The sequence below is a fragment of the Crocodylus siamensis genome, chromosome 1, assembly GCF_052110815.1.
Source record: "Crocodylus siamensis isolate JL-2025a chromosome 1, ASM5211081v1, whole genome shotgun sequence".
In the NCBI taxonomy this organism is placed as follows: domain Eukaryota; kingdom Metazoa; phylum Chordata; order Crocodylia; family Crocodylidae; genus Crocodylus; species Crocodylus siamensis.
In genome coordinates this window covers 125,682,399-125,706,621 of record NC_143395.1, presented here as the reverse complement: position 1 = coordinate 125,706,621, position 24,223 = coordinate 125,682,399, and the positions used below count along the sequence as shown (strand labels likewise).

General features: G+C 44.1%; 1 protein-coding gene across 1 annotated transcript in view; it reads right to left on the bottom strand.

Moving 5' to 3' along the window:
* Window positions 1-24,223, bottom strand: part of FNDC1 (fibronectin type III domain containing 1) — a 126,586-nt gene that overhangs the window by 64,997 nt on the left and 37,366 nt on the right. The window contains exons 2-3 of the mRNA XM_090042275.1: window positions 5,935-6,141; window positions 1,643-1,741 (exon numbers count right to left, since the gene is read on the bottom strand). Coding sequence (XP_089898401.1) covers window positions 1,643-1,741; window positions 5,935-6,141 — 306 coding nt within the window. The remainder of the gene's footprint in view (window positions 1-1,642; window positions 1,742-5,934; window positions 6,142-24,223) is intronic.

The window sequence follows — 24,223 nt, the reverse complement described above, 5'->3', positions numbered from 1 at the left end:
CCATGGCAGGAAAGAGTACTGGGGTCAAACAACCCCAGCAAGGTGTACATCTAGCCTCCTCTTAAAGACCCCCAGGGTAGGAGCCAGCACCACTTTGCTTGGAAGTTGGTTCCAGAACCTAGCTGCCCTGACAGTGAAGTAGTGCCTCCTGATATCTAGCCTAAATCTACCTTCTGCCAGCTTGTGACTGTTATTCCTAGTCACTCCTGGTAGTGCTCAGGGAACAGGGACTCCCCCAATGCCTGCTGGTCCCCTGCTTGAGATGCATCCCACACTGCTGGCCCACCTTCATCTTGGCATCAATGATGACTCCAAGATCCTTTTCTGCCTCTGTACTGATGAGAAGGGAGTTCCCCAGCCTGCAGGTATTGTGCTGATTGTTCCTCCCCAGATGCATCACCTTGCACTTGTCGTTGTTGAATCCCATCCTATTCTCGTCCACCCACCCCTGTAACCTGTCTAGGTCTGATTGCAGCTTATTCCTCCCTTCTAGCGTGCCCACATCCTCCCAACATCTTAGTGTCATCAGCAAATTTGAACAGGGTGCTATTTACCCCCTTGTCCAAGTCACTGATGAAGATGTTGAACAGTGTGGGCCTGAGGACCAAGCCTTGGGGGACCCCACTGCCCACATCCCTCCAGGTTGAAAATGACCCGTCCATCACCACTCTCTGGGTGTGGCCCTCCAGCCAGTTGGCGACCCATTTGACTGTGTGGGTGTCGACACCAGAGTCCCCCAGTTTCTTTATGAGAACGGGGTGAGAGACAGGCCTTCCAAAAGTCCAGGAAGACTATGTCCACTGCTACCCCTGCATCTAAGGATTTGGTGACCTGGTCGTAGAAGGCCACTAGGTTGGTCTGACACGACCTGCCTCTAATGAACCTGTGTTGGTTGCCCCTAAGCATAATCTCCCCTGCTGGCCCCTCGTGGACATGCACCAGGATAAATCTCTCAAAAAGCTTACCCAGGATCAAGGTAAGACTAACTGGCCTATAGTTTCCTGGGTCCTCCTCCTTTTTTGAAGATGGAAACCACATTGGCCCTGTTCCAGTCCTCTGGCACCACACCAGAGCACCACGAGTGCTCGTAAAGCTGTGCCAGGCGTCTTGCAATGACCTCAACCAATTCCCTCAGTACTCGATGGAGTACAATATGGAGTGGTAAGAAAAATGCTGAGCTGTAACCATGACTCAAGACCATGCTCACTCCTTTCTAACCTCAGCTACAAGCCCTCATTCCATAAAAAAGGGCAAAAATGGTTTTGGTGCCCAGCATTTCAGAAGAGCAAGCATCTGAGACAGATGCCCACTTAGCTAAAATTCAAGAAACCCCATCTGAAAATGCAGGCCTCGATTCCTATTAGGCCTTTTCCTGTTGCTATTACAGCTAAAAGAAGCACTGCCACTTTGTGACTTGCAGGGAGAGCAGGACCCATCACTTTAACCAGAATTTAATCATATTTACCATTTGAATGACAATAGTGATCAGAGACATTGTCAAAACCAGGGTCCTGCCAGTGTTTTCTAAACCAGCTCTCTAGAAAAAACTTGAGATAAGCCTATAAGCTTTGAAAGGACAGGAGCTAAGTCACAAAGCAAGAACTTCTCATACAAATTGCTGTATGACTCCAAATAAACATACCTGTGACTTTTCTCTTGGTTAAAGCTGACCTATAAAGAGGTTGATTTCGTCCTTGGGAATTCCGTGATGGCACAGAAACCACATAAACTGATTCAGATGCTATATTCAAGAGGAAAAAAAGAGAATGACTTTTGTGTAACCTTTTTTCCCCCACAGTATTTGTAAGAAATGTTTCAATATTATGAAGCAAAAACCTTGTTTCATTTTCTTATGAGATACAAGGAAACAAATCTCCTTGAAGGGTAACTGGAACTTGTTGGCATTGATAGCTAAAGGTTTAAACATGCCTATAAGAATAGAGGTATGCATGGCATTTCAGAAACAGGTACACTAGCTATAACATGAATAAGTGTTGCAGAAATCTTGTCATTTGAAGATTTAGTTTTTTCCTCTCAATATTTTGTTTAAATCCTCTAAAAATAGTATTTGCTCTGTCTCTTGAAGGCAGCTGAAATGTAGAGTAAAGGCAATGAAAAAAAGATATTTAAGTTTAAAACAATATTGTATCGTATTTTTCACCACTAAAAGGCCAGGCCCAATGCTTACCAAGTCACAAGACCCCATTGATTTTAATAGGTATTGGATCAGGATCCTCAATATTGCAAACAATTTATCCCGAGTCATTCTGGTAGATGCTGGGGGTAGAACACACAAAGTCCCTCCTAGAGTTCCTTCTCTCATTCAAAAAGCATCTCTGCTGGGCTCCAAATTACACGTCTTTTCCACACTGCGCTGCATGACTGGCTAGCACCTGACCAGGTACTGTCCCTATACTAGCATGAAATTTGGACAGAAGAGCACAAGCTGCTGGAGAAAAGACTTGGCAGAAGTGGGAAATCATTATGCTTGCACAGGAAGGGCAGTTTAGGCCTGGTTGAAGCATCTCTAAATAATTTTAAAAGAAGTCTAGTCAAGGGGTATCAGAACTCATCAGCCCAGAAAGCCAGATGAGTGGCATGAGGCCAGTTTGTGAGCTGAATCAGGTCTATATACTGGATCCAGCATTCAGGGCTGGTCTGGTGAGGGCACCACAGGCACTCTGGACCACCCTGTGTGCTGCCTGTGACAAAACTGGACATCTGTGCCATGCAGTGTATGCACTGGATCAAGCCCTGAACACTGTATGTAGTGCACACCAGATCCAGCCCTGTGCATTGTGTGCAAAGGACACTGGGTCTGTTTCTGTGTGCTGCAAATGCACTGAAGCACCTACAAGAGAATGCAGCTAAAATGAAAATGAAACGGCACCTTGAAACAGGTGGTAGGGAAACATTCAGTCCATCAGGAATTCTGGATTTCCAGGCAAAAACAAACATTGCACAAGCGTAGAAACAGAGTTCAGTCTACTGACAGAGCCAACTATGGAGGACAGATGTGAAGAATGAACATAAAGCTTTCTTACTATCTTGTTGGGGAAAACAAACAAGAGTGCAAGAGACACTGTTTCAAGAAATAATACTGGAAAGCACTGGAAATGTGTCTGATGTGGAGTTCTGTGATTTGAAAGAGACTGAGGTCATTAAAGGATCTGTTTTTCTTGGATGGGGAAAAAACAAGCAGAAGAAGAGGGAATAGACAGACACATTAGAGTAGAGAACTGGAATATTAGGTTGAATATAGACAAGCCAAGTTTGACAAGAATTGAGGTCCTTTACTGCAGACTGAATCCATGGACTTCCAACGGATCTAACTGAACCCTGAGAAACTGAGGGCTTTCACAGAAATGTCCACACCAAAGAAAGTGAAGTCCAGAAACCAACAGAGATGGACACAACTATCAGGAGGTAAACCCTTCAGAAAATTAAGACATGGAGTGAATACTTTCAGGGTCTCCAGAACAGTCACGTGAAAGAGTAAAAAAAAGTAAAGAAGAGGTAATACCATGCTGTGGAGGCCTCAGAAGGCATACGAGCAACTGTGATGCAAATTCAGCAGCCCATAACCACAACAACCCCAGAAAAGAGATGTGCTCAGATAGAAAAGGACCACGATTTTGAAATGGAGTGATTCCATCAGCTCACCTTTGAGAATCAGGAGGACCTGCAGCAAAATCGCAAGCCACTGGAGAAAATCATGACACAGCAACTGCCAAGTGCACCCATATGTCTATAATGAAGGGTGGTAAAAGGCCAGCACAGGATGCAAAGATAAGGTACCATCCAGAAAAGACCTTACTGGTGGCAAGTACAAGAAACTGGGCATACCTTCCAGAGTTCAGTGCAGCTGGATGGGTGGAACAAGAGATAGACCCTGTAGCATGCTATAACTTTGTGCCTCTGCTAGGAAGATCTAAACAAGTCCAAACAAGTGCTAAATCAGATAGGGGTCAACAGGCAATAAATCAGTCTATATGCCTGGGTTAGTTAAGTCACAAGGAACAAGCATCACAGGAGATTTCCCCCTAATACCAGGTGAGGGATAAGCTGTGGGCCAGAAAGGATATTGCTTACAGGAAAATGAGCAGTAATCCCAGAAGATTTAAGAGCTGATGGTATAATATCTACCTCGCTGTTAAAAGATACAGGAATATCTGGACGAGTTAGTAAGTGTAGGCTCTGGCTGCACATGAATGCTCAACCAAAAAGAAGAGCGGAGTGAAATTTTTAAGATTAATAATTTATTTACCAAAAATATGAAGTTTCAGTTATAGTTCTGTGACCAAAAAGGGGGAGAATGGAGTCAAAACATTTTGTTTTAATGTTTTCCAAATGAAATGTTTCAAGGACTTTTCTGGTTTCAAAATGATGTTTTATGACCAAGTTTAACTAAATGTGTATGTGGGGTGGGGGGGAGTAATGTTTGGGGGAAAGAAAGGGAATTCATTTGTGAGGAAAAAAACACCCCAATTTTTTCATTTTCATTAAAGGAAATAATTTTTCTTTTCAGCCACCATACACTCATCATACAGCTCTGATTGAGACCACACATGGGACAGTTCAGGTATAAAAATAAATTCAATTTACAAACAGAAATGGACTGTGTGGTAATTGCATGGGAAGGCTGGAACAGATCTGTTTTACTTCTAGTGACAGAAACTGCATGGCCACAGTAGATGATTTCTGTCATTTCTGGATGGCGGACTTTCTGGAAGACACTTAAGTAAGGACTGACGTCAGGAAACTGAAGGCAAGGTACAGCTTATCTGACACATGTCCAGTGAGTGGGCCAGAGAACACTGCAACAGAATTCAAACTCAGTTTTGGGGAATTTCAGCATGACATCTATTGGGCATCCACACAGCAACGGGACAACAGAGTTGTCAGTAAAAGACAGCCACGAGATTTACTGATAGGTAAAAGCAAAATAGGAAGGGATCTCTGACTGGCAACATTGGACGATGACAGTACACCATCTGAGGGACCAGATCAGAGGTGGGCAGCTGAACAGTCTGCAGACCCGATCTGGCCTATGGACATGGGCCTTCAGCAGCATTCAATGGTGGGGGGATGCCTTCTATAGCTGCTCTCCCCTGGCTGCCAGGGATGCAAGCAACAGTGAAGGCAGAGTCCTAGCACCCACTTGCCTCTGACCCACGATGGGCATATCTGGCCAGCAGCCAGAAAAGGTTCCCTTCCCCCTTGACTAGAGAGTGATGGAGCCATGACTGAAACTCCGCGGCCCCATCCTGCTCCGTTGACTCAAACGAACCTAAACCTTCAAATCCTCATTCAAAACAAAACAGGATCATGAGACTGTGCTTCAGCAATGGCACAAGCAGCAGCTCTTACTTTACTACATTAAAGTATTTTCCATGGCCACCGGCCTTGAGTAGAAATACATTCTGTTCCTCACAAGAGCACAGGAGTCTGAGCACAGAATGAGGTGGCCTGGGCTTACATGCGACTCTCAGGAATGCAAAGGAGAGGTTTGGCTCTGACTCCTCTTCCTCAGCATGACTCCTGCTATTAGGCAGAAATAACTTCTCTGCTCTTTAAATATAGTATCAGGTTCTGTGGCATCTTCTATCCTGTCATCTTTTACCATGCCCTTATAAGTCTATGCTCCACACTTCCACAGGGATCATGCCCTAACAGTGTACACAATCTTATTAGGCATCTGCAAATAGACTAGTAACATCTTTTGATGGATAAAACCAAATATGGCCTCTGATCACCAATCAACAGCAGAAGATGGAAAAAAAGATTAAGATAGGTTGTTGCTCTTCTCCCCAGAAGACCATCTCAGTGCAGTATATGAAACCAAAGGAACAGAAAGCATATGATAATGAACTGGCGGCCAAGGCTAGCCTTGCATCATCTAAGCCCGACCTGTGCCACGGAAACTTGCCTCACCTAGTTTTTTAGCCTCCTGGTTTCGCTGATCTTTTGACAGAGAAGAATAGCTCATCTTTCGTCTGCTTTCTCCATACCCAAAGGGATAACGTTGCAATCTGTGCGGACTCCTGAGGCCTGATGAATGGGGCGACCTCCACCGGACAGGGGATTTGTCATCTGAGGATCGCATGCGCATTCTCAAAGGTCTGCTTGGCATGTCCTTCTCTTAAAAACACAAGCAAGCAAACACCATAACAGTTATTATGAAGAGCTTGTCAGACAAGGCAGGAATTGTTATCTGGCTGCAAGCTCATCCATAAATTAAGCCCAAAATAAAGATCATCAGTCATTATTTTATAGCTCCTTTTCATGTTGCTCTAAAACCACTTCCAATAAAAACATGTTTTCCAAAAGGGGTATACAACAGTCAATACATTCGTTTCCCAGGCACTTCAGACAGAATGGTGTAAGACACCCAAAGTGAAAACATACCATACTGAGAGGCTTCTTGCCAGACATCTTGGCTGTCTGACAACTTTCTTGTTTCATCTTTTTCTTTTTTATCCCCTCCCCAGTTTTAGGCATACTAGGACATTATTTTCTGGCAAGTGTTAAAGGTCAATGCAAAATGCAGGGCAGAAATACTTTTTTAAAGGAAAGTTATAAATAATGCAGTATGTAAATTGAAAGCCATGTCTGTTCCCAGTACACATCACTAACTGGTCACTGGCATGGTCTTATTTAACTTTGCTTTCGCCAAATGACAATTACAAATTTACATTATACACTTCCATAACCATTCACCACAGTAATTTGTACTTTATAAAAAGTCACTGTATTTTTTTACTGGCTGATAAGGTAGTAACATCCTGCTTCAGTGTGTATTATTCAAGTGACAGATTCGCTCATTCTGAATGACATTGCCAATTTTTCAGTTTCCACTTTAAACAGATTGCATCATTCTAACAAGTGCTCAGCAGGTAGGAACATTAGGGAAAATCTCACTGCACCAGCTGCAAAGAGTGGGAACTATGAGGGATGCTATATGAGCGTTTCTGGAGCTATATGCTCTCTCTCCAACTCTTCTGTACCTTAAACGGGTCAGGAACCTTTCAGAGACTAGTACATTCTTTAGATGTAGGCATATCTCCTACACATGATCAAACTGCTTTAAAAGATGTTCCATTGTCCCAACAATGTTCTAAAATAGGGACGGATTTAGTGCTGGGGAGGGCTGTTAAATTATTAAAAAAATTAATCATGATTAGTTGTGTGATTAAAAATATTAGTTGCAATTAATCACGATTTTAAATTGCAGAGATAAAAAGTCAAAATTATGCACAGAAAAACTCAAAATTATGCAGGTACTTTGTATGGTTGGGAGGCGAGTATGGGATGTGGGTGTGGGGGGGGAATTTGTGAAGGTGTGGGGGGCTGTGGGTATGGAGTTTGGAGCCCACAGAGGGCTTTGGAGCCTGGGGAAGGGGGATCCCTACATGCCCAGGTAGGATGCCAGGTTAGGAGTGAGAGGCAGCAGCAGGACTTGGGGGGGGTTGTGACTTGGAAGTAAGGGGAAGGGGCAGGAGAAGGGCATGGGCATATCGCTACTCCCCCCACAATCATATTACACTCCCCCCCGCCCCCCTCCCACATACACACAGGTGTCTTCTTTTTTGAAACTGGAAGTATGGTAACCCTATAGGAACACAGCCTGGCAGCATATAGAACAGCACCCAGGAGGTAGTTCTGTGGACAGGAAGGGGAAGGGGTAGAGGCAGGGGTGAGGGGGAAAGCAAAGGGGTGGCGGAACAGATCGAGGTCTCCACAGTAAGGGAGGGAGTAGGGCAGAGGCAGGGGCAAATGGGACCCCAGGGCCAGAATGGGTCATGGGACAAGAGCCATGGGAACCTTCTCCAGGGACAAGGGGGGCCAACTCCCTGCTGCTGCGCACACCCCAGAGGGAGGCATGGGGGCACGTGCCCTCAGATCTGTGCATGGGAAAGATGTGGGCAGAGGCTCTGCACCCTGCTGCCTTTGCCCTGGGAGCTGCACATTGGCTGCGCTGCACCCTCGGCCCGCCCCGTGGCAGGAGGAACAACATAGCATCACGTGGCTCCCGGAGCAAAGCAACAGGGCGTAGGGTCCCAGTCCACAGCAGGCAGCCCATCTCTGCCCCAAACACAAATCCAGAGGGCACATGCTCCCCATGCCTCCCGCAGGAGTGCGCACAGCAGCAGGGAACCGCCCTGTCCTTGGATGAGCCTCCTGTGGCTCCATCACATGACCTGCCCCCGCCCCAGAGTCCCATTCACGCCAGCCCCTGCCCCTGCTCCACTCCCTCCTTCACTGTGGGGGTCTTGATCTGCCCCCACCCGGCCCCTTTCCCCTCCCCTGCCACATACTTACCTGCTAGGCACTGCTCCACACACCGCCAGGCTGCATTCCTGAATTCACACATATAATCAGTGCACCTCTAGTGTCTGTGTGGCTTGGAGCTTGTGCTCAGGCTGCCCTGTAGCTGCTCTGCACTGCCACCACTGCTCCTCTGGGCAGCCCAGAGGCAGTGGTGATGGTGGCAGAGAGGAGCCCAGGAGCAGGCTCCAAAACCACGTGCATGATTAATGCATTAAAAAATTAACACGTTAAATTGGTTCTTGCGTTAATCACCCATGTTAACAGTGATTAATTGACAACCCTAATGCTGGGCAACCTTTTTTCAAATATTTAACCCCTCAAAAAGAAGTGTGTCAATGACACCTATGTACAAATTAGCATTGTATTTGTTAAATTGTTTGGCCAACAAGGAAAAAAAAAATGTTGGACTGTTTTGTTTTGGCATTTTTAAATATGAAAAATGCAACTTTATTTTAAAAAGGAATTTTTTTTAAATCTGTACCTAGATTTAACGATGAAAATTGGAGTGCAGAAAGTCAAGCACAATTTTAAATGCTTTTCTGAATGAAAACATCCAAGAGGAGACCCATTCACAAACAATGATTAACAGTTTTGAAGCTGAGTGGTAAGGTGCTGCCAGTAGTTCTAAAAATGTAACTATTGTTGTTATCTTTATTATGAAAAAATCTTCCCTAAGCAACCACCTCCAAATATCATAGAATTTGGACAGGTGATAATTACATAGATGTAATCAGCTTTTATGTTGGTATGAAAAAGAATCAGACACAATATGTACAACCCTATACCAGTGTAAACCTACTTATTTGAATCCAGTGTAGCATTACCCTGGGAAAATTACCCTGGTATAGAATACTCTGGTATACTTGCCATGTGTCTTCAGCTATTCTAGGAACGCCATTTGCTCAAGACAAAACTATGACCTGCTCCTTTGCCCCCTAGTAGCAAGGCACAGTAATAGCAACCCATTACATGCAGCTACCCTGGGATAGCTGCTCTTCTACCCTGCAGTGGATCTTAGAATACAAAAACTAACATAAATTACACCATTCTAAGTATGTCATATGCCCAGGCTTACAAAGTTACAATGTTAAATTATCTCTATTATGGAAAACCCTTATCTGATAAAACCAGACCTTGCCAGAGGGTTCTCCTAACAGACTGCATAAAGAGATTTGGATTTTGCTGATCATGTGGAATACAGTATACACACAGTGTGTACACAGGGCTCTCTGCAAGATTGCATGTGTCACTTGAAATGTTTTTTAATGACAAACCAGATAATAGTTTAGCATATATCACATACATTCCTTAATTTTCACCTATCTAGTGTTCAACCAAGATAGAGAACAACCTTTTAAGTGTTCATATGGGGCTGACCTCAGCTTTCTGGCTGCTTTCCAGTATTCTGGCAAGCCAAAGGAGCTATAAACCAGATTAACCGGCCAATTAAAACAGGTTTATTATAGCCTTGAGTGACTGGAATTGTGCACATCAGCCGAAGGGTAGCAGGAGAGTGATTTGAAGTGTTTTATGAACAATAAAATATTTTTATATGAAAATAAGTGCAATGTGGTTTATGGGATTCCCCTCCACCATTCTCAGTCACCTCGTAACCTTTATTAAAAAGCCACCTGCTTTTTCTTGGTTCCTTAAGTAGCTGTTTCCTACAGGTGTCACTGCACAATTCACTTTCAAAGATCAGTTGCTAAAAGATAATATACATTACTCAGGGCTAATTTATGGTCCTGTCATGCAGAACTATAAACATTCAAGTCCTGAATTCCCACTGAGCACTTACATTGTCATTAATGTGGCTGAGGTTTCCCCATCACCCAGAAGGGTCCATAAGATCCCACTGGTTACAAGAGGTAAAAAAGAGAAGGGGTTGCAGAGGGCGAGGTAGAAGTCGGATGATTATTTCATAGACATCAGGGCTGGAAGGGACCTCGGAAGATCAAGTCCAGCCCCCTGCCCGAGGGGCTAGAAGTCAGCTGAGGTCATAGGTTCCCAGCAAGACAAGCATCCAATTTGCTCTTGAAGGTGTTCATTGTAGGTGCTTGAACCACCTCCGCTGGCAGGCTGTTCCAGACCTTGGGGGCTCGGACAGTAAAGAAATTCTTCCTTATGTCCAGCCTGAAACGGTCTTGCAGTAGTTTATAACCACTTGACCTCGTCATCCCTTGGGGCGCTCTGGTGAACAAACATTCCCCCAGATACTGGTGGTCACCCCTGATAAGCATGCATGGATGCAAGCCAGCATTTTGCTCACTTTACTAGCTGCTTTACTAGTCTATTATTGATAACCTTAAGTGAGATGAAAATAGGATTGGAGGAGAATTTGGTTCAGAACGGAGTGAGAAGATGGTAAGGCTGGAAAAAAAAAGAAAAGGGGAAAAGAGAATGGAACAGAAAGTGGAGACAAAGGCAAGGCAATGGCACAATAATTCAAAAGTCCACTTTGAGTGGTGGTCTCCAACCTTCTCTGGCTAATGGGCAACAATATTGAGCATGTCATACGTTGCTCTCCCTGTTAACCCAAAGTAACATACATCTGTGGGAAGGAAAATTTACTGTAGCTGCTAGCAACACTAGACAATTTTGTGGGCAATATGTTATTTGTGAGAGAGAGATTGGGGATCAGTCATTTATAGGATCATCCATCATTACTTGGGGTCTGGCGGAAGTCTTTCCTTCTCCTCAGAGCAGATTAGCAATAAGAGAAGATAACAAAAGGCTGGCCCCAGATGTAACCCAGTAGTCATAGTCAGCAAACCTCATGCAATGGCTTTTAAATGAAATCTCCCTTCTTGTAGAAGGAGGCAGAAACTCTGAATCTACAGAGAAGTCTCCCAGCAGGAACTGATGGTGTATGCTGAACCCATGCAGCTAACTAAACTGGTTCACCAGACACAAACTTGAACTCTGCCCACTTTTGGGGCCTCTCATGGGAAGAGAGACAGCCACTGTTACCCAACGTTTAAAGTCTAATGAAGTCAATGGAAGGATGTAAATTGACTTCAGCGGGCCCTGGGTCAGGTCCCAAGTCAGTAATCTTTATATATGGCTGAACTCCCCAACTCCTCACACCCAGTCATTTTTCTCTTCAAGAATGTTGGAATTAGTAGCCAAGTTAAGTGAAATGCTCAGACCTGGAATTGAGTCTTTGCCATTGCATGAGGTTTGCTGACTATGACTCCTGGGTTATATCTGGGGCCAGCCTTTTGTTATCTTCTCTTATTCCCCTTGTCGTTTCTCCTTTTATGCTTTTTAAATGCTACCAAACATTTTTGCCCTTGGTTCAAAACTTCTCTAGGCCTTTATTTGGGAAAAAGGAATTAGCTACAGATACCCAGACATCTTGGAAGCTGCCCATAACTTCAATAAATACTTACTTTTCATTTTTAAGTTAGGTGTGGTCCTATTAACTATTTCTTTCATACCATCTCTCAGCAAGAAAACCCATATTATCCGCCTATAGGTCTCTACCTATTTATACACTATGGAAGCTGCAAGAATGCAGAGCCAGCTTACACTTTATTATCATCTTTTCACAGTCAAAATGTCTGTTGTATTTGCCAGAGATTTTGTCTTCATTATGATTATGGCATAAAGCTTTGCTTAATGAAATTCTTCAAAAGAGCTCAGCGATTTCCTGATAAATAAGCACCTGCAGAGCAAGAGGACTGAATCTTTATAACTCATCTGTACCTGTAGGGAAAAAACCTACAAATTAAAATGTATTAATATGGTTTAACAAATATCTGAAGCTAGTTACCACAAAAATATCAGTTGTCAATGTAGCATAATGGGAGGCAATTACTTTTAAATGCTTGCTTTCTTCTTCCTTAGCCAGCTGGAAGGTCTGTGTTTTTCCCACCTGTGGTATTAATTTGGGGCTAAAGAGTTGGAGCTACATATCCATATTGTTAAAATATTTCATTTAAATAGCAAGAGGCTGGTAGTGAATACCCCCTTCAAATTATTCAATGTTATCCACATAAAAGCCCATGTATAAAGAGAAGTATTCTGAGAAGTTGTTATATACTTCCATTAATGGAGCTAAATACCATACCATATGCATATGCATCTCCAAGTTATCAAATTCAAGTTTTGGCAGACTACAAAAGGGAGCCTATTCCAGAGCGAAGGGGAAGCCAACTAAGAATGTTCCACAACCTACCTAATGAAGTTGACTACTGGGGACAGGAAACAGGGGTGTCCTAGCCAACTGCAAGTACCACAACAAGACACAGAGTACAATACAATCCTGACATAACTTTGCTATCTTGACTAAATGTAAAGGCTACCCCTATAGGAGTAGATCAACCTAACCAGGGTTTAAAATCAGCCTAACCAGCCCTGGAGTTATGCTAGTATCACCCCCTAAACCTGACTGGGCCATTTTTAGCCCTCTGGCCTGCCCCATGACTGGTCAATCCCCACCACCACAGACCTGCCAGCCCAAATCCCATCAACCTTTCCCATACCTTTGAAGCCCTCCTGCCTTGCAGACTCTAACCCCTGACTTACTTACAGGTTCCCCACATGGCTCCTAGAAGCAGTGAACAGCTGTACATGCTGCTCCTGGTCTACATGTAGGCAGCTTAAAATAAGCAGCATGAACACAGACCAGGTGAAGCAAACAGTTGTATGTACCTAGAGACACACTCAGCTGTACTTGTACAAACAATAAGAGAGAAAAGGGCTTTATAAGTAGTTCTGTCTTTCACGTTTCCAACATCACACTGGCTGCCAGGTGGCAGCGCTCAGTGCTACGATGCAAGAGACCCTGGTCCCAAGTTTGCATTATTTATGCTGCAAAGGCTATGAATGCTAAATGCCAGGGTAAGGAATACAGTTGCACTTTGTAAAATAATGTCCAATGCCCTGGCCTATTATAGAGTGGCATGAAAGGCCTGCTTCAGCTGAAAAGTAGAGGGATACAAGATGGACCTTCAAGAATATGGATGAAACTTGTCCAAGGTCACAGAAAAAGTCAGGGTGAAATCATGGCCTTGTAGACATCAGTGGCAAAACGTTCATTGATTTCAACAAAGTCAGGCTTTCAACATCTGCATCATGTCAGGCACCCTCTCCTGTGTGGCTGTCAATCATTACAAGCAGCATCTTCTGGTAAGCGAGTACATGATCATTGTCAATAAATTACTTTACAATATGGTAATCCCTCATGAATTTGTGCCTTGGGACAGTTATTATTTTCCACTTGTTTCTCTTCAGTCTTCACAAGGCAAATAATATCATACATCTGTTTTAAGTATGGGTATAATTCTGATATGCTAGTTTAAATTTTCATTCCATTTGAAAATATATGGATTATGAAAAAGCATGGATCTGAAAGAGAATAAAATGGACGTCCACTAGCAATGTCAAGTGCATAAAACTTTATGTTCATTTGTATAGCAAATTAATCTTGCCTGAGGTTTTATATCACTCCATTATTCATCGAGACAAACAATAAGTATATATTACCAATATTTTGACAAAAGGGAAAGAAAGCAGCACCTCAACTACCCACCAAGGCACAAGTTCAGCTACTGTTACACCACTACAGTACCCTGGTATCACCTCAACAGGGGGAAAAAACCTTAAGGAAAATATAATACCACGGGAAGTTATTTGCTTTCAACCTAAAGTTTAATGTGCCACATCACCATGATTAAATATTATGGAATGGGGAGGAGTGCAAAGAGTGGAGATGTTAGGCCTCGTCCAAGCCCCACAGAGTTAATCAGAGCATTTCTATTAACTTCAGTTAGAGCTGGATCAGGGCCCTAGTTAAGAGAGTTCAGTTTGCACAGGTATTTCCTGTAATAAAAGATGCGCCAGCTTCAACAATGAAGATGTGGTACTCTCATTTTTCTCCTGCTTATTTTTATAACCATTATTTGGCTACAGTAGCTACAGCACAGAGATAAATCAACTATATATAAATCAACTACTATATTATTATATAATAATATGAATTCGCTCCCATACACATGCGCACACACATGCCTTAAAACTCACTAGACATAATTCTTGTATCTCTCACTCCAATTCTGCATCACTAACTGATACAAAGGAGATGAGAATCAGGCCCAAGATCACCTATTGCACTCATCAATGGAGTCGGAGGCTCCACTTAGGTTGTGTAATAGTTTACTCCTCGAGTAGTCTCATACCTTTCGGTGGGACCAAGCATGGTGTACAGTACTGAACATATGTATGGGCTTCAACATCTGGACATACGAAAGGCAGGAATTTAATCTATCTCCCACTGAAATCAGTGGTAAATTCCATTTTGATTTCAGTGGGAGCAAGATCTTTCCATAGGCCTAGGAGGTAAGCTCTCCTTCCTTTTTAAAATACAATGTTCTGATATAAGGAATCAACACTCATGGAAGATACTGTGTTTATACGGGCTCTGGGCCAGATTCTGCACCCTCAGTTCAGTCAATGGAAGTTTTATGATGGATTTGTAACCACTCAGTATCAGATCCTTTCTTTGCACTTGGCCAAGCAGTTAAGAGTTGAAAGAAGTTCTACACTTTGTTTCTCGTTTCTAAGTGTGTGGGAAGAAATGTTTTTTCTGCATTTCTCCTCAGCTATAGACAATAGGACTGGAATAATTTAGTTGCCTTAATAACACAATGGAAAATGTGCCATAATTCCCTGAGCCAGGGCCAAGAATTTCAGGCAGTGTACCAGTAGCCAGTGGTAGTGTCTGATTTATATGAAGCTATTCGTCATAAATCTTCAGGAAGCTACCTGGCATTCAGAATACATTTTTTTAAATTGACAGGATTAACAGACATTTCCAAAAACTCCCTTTGAAGAACCCTCTGAGTTCGAATACAGTAGTAAAATTCAAAGAAGAAGTATGTTCAGTACATTCTTTATTACTTACAAATAACTGACAGTGAATCACTGATAGGTTAATGTTCCACAGCACCCCTCCATGACCAGTCCAAAACCCATTGAAGTGACTGGAAAGCCTCCCATTGCCTTCAGAAGAAAATTCCTGCTACAGACTCCTAAGTCTCAGGAAAGGTGGGAGCTTTCTACAGCTCTTGGCAGGAGTCTACAAGCCCTCGTAGACTTAGGAGAGAGGAGCTAGAAAACCTGACAGGCCTCCAAAAGCCAACGGGGAAGCGTGTTAACTTTTACCCTGGTAGGTGTCCCATAGATACGAGAGCTGCCAGGAGGCTGAGAGCCCCTAACGGGCTTGTGGCAGGACTGGGGTGAACAACACTTTGGTCTTCAGAGGCTTTACACATCAGTAAGTTCAAGTAAAGTGGTTACAATGCTGTGATAGAAAGTGTCCTTCCTCAGTAACAACAACATTTAACTTCAAAGAGCACTTCATCTAAAGTACCCTGTCCACCCACAAACCAAGAATATAAGCCTCATTCATTCCCTCACTGGGCACATAGGGAAAGACTCAAAACTGGGAAATAAAAAATAGATACCACCTATTTAGACACAACCAATTTACTAAAATTACATATTTCCCTAAAGGTGTTTTACTTTATTGAATCCAGTTTAAAAGGATTACATTTATATAAGAAATACAAGTCATGTACCAAGACACCAGTAGAAATACATGACAGTACCATTCCTCCTTTTCCTATGTATTCAGAACTGCAGATGTATATTTTTAACATTGTACTACTTACTTTCAAAAATAATTTCAAGTAACTTTCCAGACCATGAAAAGGAGGTGCGCAACTGGTTCATAAATCAAGTTAATTTCAGCACCACTCTTTAAACCAGTGGCTCCCAACCTTTTTTTGCTGTGACCCTAAATCCGGGTTGCAACCCCCACTCCCGCCACCAACTCACTCATGCCTGGCGGCATGAGCAGAGCGTGGGCCAGGCTTGCAGGGGCAGCAGTGGCGAGTGCTGTTCAAACTGTACACCAGGAGAGCCCCACAGGCAGGAGGACAGAGCAAGGGGCAGACCTCCCATGACCTTGATTTGGCTCAAGCCCTGAGGTTAGGAGTCACTGCTTTAAGTCCCAGCCCCATGCCCTAATTGGGTGATCAAGGCATGGGGCTTGGAAAGAGCTGCAGGGGTGGGGTAGGTCCCAGCCCCCTGCCCCAATCTGCCATTGGGGCATCTAGCAGAGAACAGGCACAAGCTAGCAGGAAGCAGGCAAGAGAGCTATAGGAAGAGATGGCAAGGCTCCAAAGCATCCTCCACCATAAGGATTTGATTGATTCAATGCTGAAGAAGACCTCTAGGACCATGGAAGAAGGACTTCCAAAGGCAGAGCTGAAGAAGAAACAGGACATGGACTCCCAGGAAGGTGGAAGCTGGAAGCTTGTGACCTTTGGCAGCAACCAGAAGTCTTCATCTCCAGCTGCAGCAGTTTGCGTGGAGAACAGATACGGAGCTCTAGCAACAGTGAAGAAAGCACATTACATTGGTGGAAGAATCCAGACCAGGCATCCTCAAATTTGGAAGGACTGAGACCATTGCCACCAAAAGGAAGTGATGGGTGGTGATGGTTGGCCTGTCCTCTGCAGACTTCTTTCTGCGGAGAACAGGGGCATCCATCTGCTGGCCTGACCTGTTGTCTCAGGAAGTCTATGCTTGCCTGGAGCCTGGATCCAAGATGTCGTGGAGTTATTACCGAAATGCATCTGGCCTTCTGACTACCTCCCCATGCTGCTCTTCCAGTGATGCTGCTGGGGTGACCCTGAGCAAATCAAAAGCGAGTATGGGGCTCTGGGTGCAAGGGTGAAAGGGACAGTGGCTCAAATAGTGTTCTCCCCAATCCTTCCAGTCATGGGGAAAAGTCCTTCCAGGAGGGGGCACATCCTGCAGAATAACACATGGTTGCATGTACGGTGTTACCAGCAGAGCTTTGGCTTCTTCAACTATGGGATGTTGCTCCAAGGACTGCTAGAAAGAGACAGGATCCATCTGATGAAGAGAGGGAAGAGCATCTTTGCAGACAAACTCACTAACATAGTGAGAAGGGCTTTAAACTGGGTTTGCTGAAGGGTGGAGACCAAAGCCCTAAGAAAAGTGGGGAAGTGGGTGACCTGGAGGAAGCATAAACAGGAAGGTGCTACAGGGGAAGCCTTCTCATTCTTCCTGAGAAAGTAGGACAATTGGCTAGTCATCTCAGGTGCCTGTCTGTACATGAATCCACAGGGCCTAGGATATGAGCAAGAATTGGAAGTCCTTCTACAATTATGGAGCTATGACATGATTGGAATAACAAAGACTTGGTGGGAGCTCACATGACTGGAGCACTGTCATGGATGGGTATAAACTTCAGGAAGGACACGCAGGGAAGAAGAGAAAAAGGAGTTATGCTTTATGTAAAAGAGCTGTATGGTTGCTCAAAGCTCCGGTATGAAGCTGGAAACAGGCCTCTTGAAAGTCTTGGTTTAGGATCAGAAGAGAGAGCAACAAGGGTGATGTTGTGGTGGGGGTCTGCTATAAACCACCAGATGAGGAGGATGAGGTGGACGAAACTAGCACAAGTTCCAGATCACAGGCCCTGGTTCTCATGGGGGACTTCAATCATGCTGATATCTGCTGGGAGGGCAATACAGTAGTGTGCAGGCAATCCAGAAAGTTTCTGGAGAGTGTAAGAGACAACTTCCTGGTGCAAGTGCTGCAGCGGCCAACTAGGGGCCATGCTCTTCTTGCCCTGCTGCTCACAAACAGACGAATTGGGGAATGTAGTAGCAGATGGCAACTTGGGCAGCAGTGACCACGAGATGAGTGAGTTCAGGATCCTGAGGAAAGGAAGAAAGCAGAGGAGCAGAGTAAGGACCCTGGCTTTCAGAAAAGCAGATTTCGACTCTGGGAATTTTCCCTCTGGGAACTGATGGGCAGGATCCCCTAGGAGAACAGTGTGAGGGAGAAGGGAATCCAGGAGAGCTGGCTGTATTTTAAAGAAACCTTACTGAAGACTTGGGAACAAACCATCCCAATGCATAGGAAGACTAGCAAGTATGGCAGAAAATCAGCTTGGCTTAGCAGGGAACTCTTCAATGAGCTAAATCACAAAAAGGAAGCTTCTAAGAAGTAGAAACTTGGACAAACAGTGAGGGAGGAATATCAGAGTATTGCTTGAGCATACAGGGATGAAGTCAGGAAGGTCAAAGTGCAACTGGAGTTGCAGCTAGCAAGGGACATGAAGGGCCCAGGACCTACCATGCAGTGTTGCTGCCTGCCTCCGGCCCACAAGCAAGCAGCAAGGCTGCATGGCAGGCCCTGGCTGAGCCACACACAGACCCCTGCCTCTGCTGGAGGGCAATGCGGGTAACAGCACCAGCTCCCACCTCTGCGATAGCCATGGGAGACGCTGGGCAGAAGTGGCAGCGCATGGTAGCCTGGGAGGAGGAGTCCAGCCTGCTCAGGGCCTGCGGGGCTGGAGTCCATCTCCCAAGCTCCACAGAGAACGCTGGGTAGAAGGAGCCCCGCCCACCCAGCACAGCACAGCATCAGCAGAGGCCAGTCAGAGTTGCCACCTGTGCAGTCCACAAGCAGAGGCAGAGGCTCTGCCCACCCAGCACTCTGCGGCAGCCCCTGAGCAAGCCCTGACAGCTCTGGCTCTGGCAGTCGTGCAGTGCCAGGCAAGCAGGGCTGCTTCTGCCCAGTAGACACGGGGACCCAAGTGCAGCTGATCCAGCCCATGCCCATGGGGGGATGTAATCTGGCCACAGGCCTCTGTACTGTCCAGTCCCAACTGCCCCACTTTCATGACTCCTGGAAGCTGCAGCATGGGGTGGAGGGCTGTGGGAATGCATGAGCCAGGAGCCTTGTTGATGGGGCAGGACAGCATGGAGTCCTGCAGCCAGGCTGCATCCCCCAAGCTGCAGATCCAGCTGCCATCTCTGGGTGGGGAGGAGAGGGTGGGTGGGCCAGGGCTGGGGAGCACACACATGCATATGTGGGTGTGTGCGTGTATGTGTGTACACATGCGTGCATGCATGTGGCCCCAAGCAGCTCACCAAAACTTAAGTTGCCCTCCAACCCAAATAACTGCCCACCCCCGAGCTCAAGTGCTCTCAGCGGTAACCGATGACTGAACAAGAAACGACAGTCTCAAGTCACAGCAAGGAAAGTACAGGTTAGATATTAGGAAAAACTCTCTCACTAGGAGAGTAGTAAAGCACTGGAACAGGTAAGCCAGACACATTCTGGAATCTCTATCCTTGGACATTTTTAAGACCTGGCTAAATTAAGCCTTGCCGGGATGATCTAGTTGAATATGTTCCTGCTTTGAGCAAGGGGTTTGACTAGCTGACTTCCTGAGATCCCTTCCAACAACTCAATTTCTATGATTCAGTGAAATAAATACCTGTAGTAATTTGCATATAAAGCACAGACCTAGTTCATCCAGAATTGATGCATTTTACCTTTTTTGCAAACAACTGCAAGTTTTAACAAAGTTATATGCCCTTTTAAACAGCAGTTTTGTACTAGGGATGTGAAACGTTAAACAATTAATCGTTTAACTGATACATGCAGCAATAACAGGTTAGCTTACCAGTTATCCTTTAGCTTGTGGCAGGTACAGTCCAGCACAGAAGGGAAGCCCTGTAGTGCCCCAGCAGGAATCAGAAGGCAGATGGCAGGCAGGAAGGAGGGAGGGAGGAAGCCGGGGAGGAGAGGAGGACTAGTACCCATTGTGGAAAAGGAAAACAGGGAACAGCCTAATGACTCATCAATTAAGCAATTAGCTGTTCATAGGTGCTCCCTCCCTCCGGCAGCACTTCACCTGGGCTGTGCTCTCTGTCTGCTCTGTCTCCTCCCCTCCCACCCAGATTAAAGGGCTCTGGAAGCCAGAGCAGTTTGGTTGGTTTAAACAAGTGAAATGTTTGGCAGAGATCACGTGTAAGGAAGCAAAAGACCCTTGAAAACTTGTACATCGTTGAATATTGGTTCAAGGACCAATCCAAAGCCCAACAGAAGTCCTTCAGTATTTTATGCAATTGGTCCGTAGTGTGTAACTGCTATATACAATTATCTGTATGATATAAATGGTTTACGTTGAAACCTATGTACACTCTGGCGTGACAGAAGGAAGCTAAGTTTACTCTGTTAGAATTTGTCCTTCAAGTCTAATTAGAATGATAAAGAAACCTCACCTCCTTATTCCAGTTAAAACTTCCCAGGTGGGCTCTCAATTCTGTACCCAAGATGGCTCACTCCATTTGGGTTCTCTGCTTCAACCCATAAAAATACACTACCCTAAGCTCTGAAACATATGGTTTTCATTGAGCCACTGTTTCAGTCCTCCAAGAACTGCAGTACACAGTTTGATTTAGCAATGATTTAACTTAGAATAAAATATGAAATCAGATATCATCCACAGACTATCAACTATTTTCTAAGAGAGAACAAAGAATGGATATGCAAGGAACAGACCATTAAAAAAGTCTTTTGAAACTGTGTGTCTTCTAAAATAGAAGTATGCATTAGTTAGAGAAAGTGGTATCAAATTTATTGAATTCTGTACTGCATGGGTCATAAAAACTTCAATTATTCTCCATTCCCCAATAACCAAAAGCTGGAAAAATATGAACATTTGTCAGTGCCCATTTCAAAATATCCAGGGAAAAAACAATGGCGTAAACAAACAGCACTGTAAACTTGCTTTAAAATCTGCATTCAATCCATGACACAAACCATCCCTTGGCTAGATGCACCCCTGCCAGCTGGCTGTCTAATTAGTCCCTCTTGCTTCTGGTTGTTTTGATTAAAGGCTGTTCTCTCATTTTCTGCTGTCATGGCCTTCTCTTCAAGCAACTTTTCAAGGTCCTGACACTTCTGCCTGAGAGAGATCTACCATTTGTTCTCAGCTCAGTGTCCCAAAGCCCTTCTTGATCCAGGCTCTTTTCCTCTTTGCCAAACCCCAGTTGCAGCTACTTAAAGATCCCTCGCTCACTTTTTCTGAGGAGCCTCTCTCAGCCCCCATCTTTCTGCTCCCCCGCAAAAAAAAGAAATAAAAGGAAAAAAAATCTTGAAAAAATACCTCTAGTGTTCTTCATCCTAAGGGTCTTTTCTAATTTTCAAAATTAATTTTCCAAGGAGTCCAAGTTAAGCATCCAGCTTCCACTCAGGAGTTGAATTTAACAAGTCTTGCAATATCCCCACAAGGAAAGGAGGTACATATTTTATTTGCAGATAAACCAAGGCATAGAAAGGTTAATAGCAGCTTGCCCAGATCAATCAATAAATTGGCAGCAAAGCCAAAAAGAGAACTTGGGAGTCTTTACGCTCAGTTTCCTCTTGTAATTGCTAGAGAACGCTCCTCCCTTCCAGCCTCCTTTCTTCACTTAGGCTCCCCTTCCTGCAACTACTGCCGATTAGCATTCGCTCAGGTTTTCAACTACAGTTTCTTGCCAGTGCCAGCCCTGTTCTGTAGTACCTACCTAAATGACAACTCTAAGAAAAAGATACTGTTTGACAGTGGGGATTTTCTCTGACATGGCTCAACCAGATCAACTGTAAATACAACTGGCACCACTAAACATTTAAAGAATCCTCTTCCTTGTTAGAATGTGGCTTTCTCTGTTCTAACTTTGACTACCCACCAGAAGCTGTCTCAAGAAGTAGGGGCTAACAGTACAGATATACAAGTGCCACCAAAAGCAGAATTAGGCTGATGGCCTTTCAACTTTAGTCTAGGAGCAAAAAGAAGAGTCCAATCTACACTACTTGAGTGAGCTTAAGCTAGGTTTCAAGATGCAATTGTAAAGGCTCTTACGAAGAACTCAGTTTTAATATTTCCACAAACACCTCGCTCTGTATTCTTCCATCAGCTCAATTTTGCTGCTTGGTTGTTAACTAGCCAATCTGAATCAGGCCTTTATTAAGTTCATCTCAAGAGAAGCGACTATTGCAATAGCTCCCCAAATCATTCATTGTCAAAAAACAATTTAAACTACCAGCATCAGCCATGGTGAAAGTCTAGATTTCTACATCAACATATCAGTGATATCAACCAAACCAGCCTGGAATCTGAGCAACCACAGATCAGATGTGTACTCCAATGCAGTTACCATTAAATTAAAAAAAAATTACTTTTTAAGCTGCACATATATTTTTTTCTCATTTATTCCTCCCAATTACACCTACTGTAAAAACAGAATAGAGGGTTTTTTGATGCAGTTTTTTTAAGAGTTTGACCCAAAGTTCTTGTCAGCAGCGGGAATTCTTCTCATTGGATAAGGACTCTAAGGGCAGGCTAGATGAACAAACTGGTGAATTAACTAATTATCAGATGGGCAATTTAACAACAAGAAACATTTTTTTCTAAATGTAAATAGCTCCATGATCCTGCTGAGGTTATTGCTTCTGATTGGCAAATGGCCATTGTTACTCTTATACGCATCCTCAGTAATGACAGAATATTTGCCTCCCATTTATAGTGACAAACCTCAGATTTTTCAGACCCCTGCCAGCAGCCATGCTGTACCATTCTACAGGCCTCCTGTTTCATGTGACTGGCTCCCTTTCAGACCCTTAGTGGGCAGCCCTTTCACATGGTACAAACATCAATTTATGATAATTTAAAAAACCAAAGCAGCATGGATAAGGTAGTGCATGTAAAGTAGAGGCTGAGAGTACAATAAACTTTCCTGCATGTATTTAGTCTTAGTCTATGGCTACACTACAACCGTAGTACTGCACAGCATTGTAGAGAAATTGGCTTTCAAGTAGCTAGATCAGGTGCTGGTGACACTGTAGGCCCAAGAGCACAGAGCTTAATGCAGGTTGCAGAACCTGCCTAAGAAACAGGGTAAATAAGCCCACTGTAAGCTTCATTTTGCCATGGCTAAACTATGGGCCAGTTGTTGAGTATGCTCATTTGAAGCTAGGTTGGGTATCTGTCTTCTGCAGACATGCCTATATTACAGCAGTGTAGACATACCTGTAATATCTAAACATTGTTCTTGTTCTCATATTTACAGTCTCAGTTATCCTTTGAAAAAAAGGCAAACTGCAATGCTTCTTACAACTAAAAGGGAAGTAAATAATATCTGAAAACATTGATAATGAATCCCCTACCCTCCAAGACACACCCACAATCTAAATTCAACAAGCTACAGAACTGCAACTGAATTGATTAGGCCTACCATTTTCTGCAATCTCATATAATATTCATTATGACCTTTTGCTGTTATATACAGATATGACAATATTATGTGATTCTCCATAGACTTTATCTACAATGACCTACATAAAGAAGAGACATTTGTCTGAAAAGTATTATTCAGATCAGAGTGAAGTGTGCCACTTACTGAAATCAGCTGGATAAGTAATAGGTTCCCTGCTTTACAGGCTTCACACCCAAGCAAAACATTACAGGACAAACAGGGAGTTAATAGACTGAGGTTTCAGGGACTGGTTATGGTTGGAATGTGTTGCAGAACAGATAGCTTCCAAGAAGTTTGACAAAGAATAAAAATGAGAGTGCTTAGTCTGGGCCTACCAGACAGTTTTAGGGTTACATGTCACTACTGGAACACAGTGTAATGAGGGGAAAATGTACTTAGGAAAAACACTGGAAGGGTGGCTAGATCAGAAGGAGGGGTTAAGAAGTAGCGTAATTAAGGGTAGGTAAGGAGGGCATCCAAGGATAAGAGAGAGACCAGAATGGCAGCCCCTGAGAAGCCCATGCTGCAGGAGTTTGGCAACAGCAGCAGCAGCCCAAGTGTGAAGATGTGAGACTTGCTCCCCAGATCTCAGCACCCCTTGTGCCCAGGGCGCTAAATTCCCAGTTACACCTATGAAGCTGTGAAGAATGTGAGTCATGGTGAATGTTGATGGTAAAGACTGGGAGATTATATTCAGCATGCAAGTCAACAATAAACCAACGGAGATTCTTGAGAAGTAGGAAAGATGTAGTTGCAGAAAG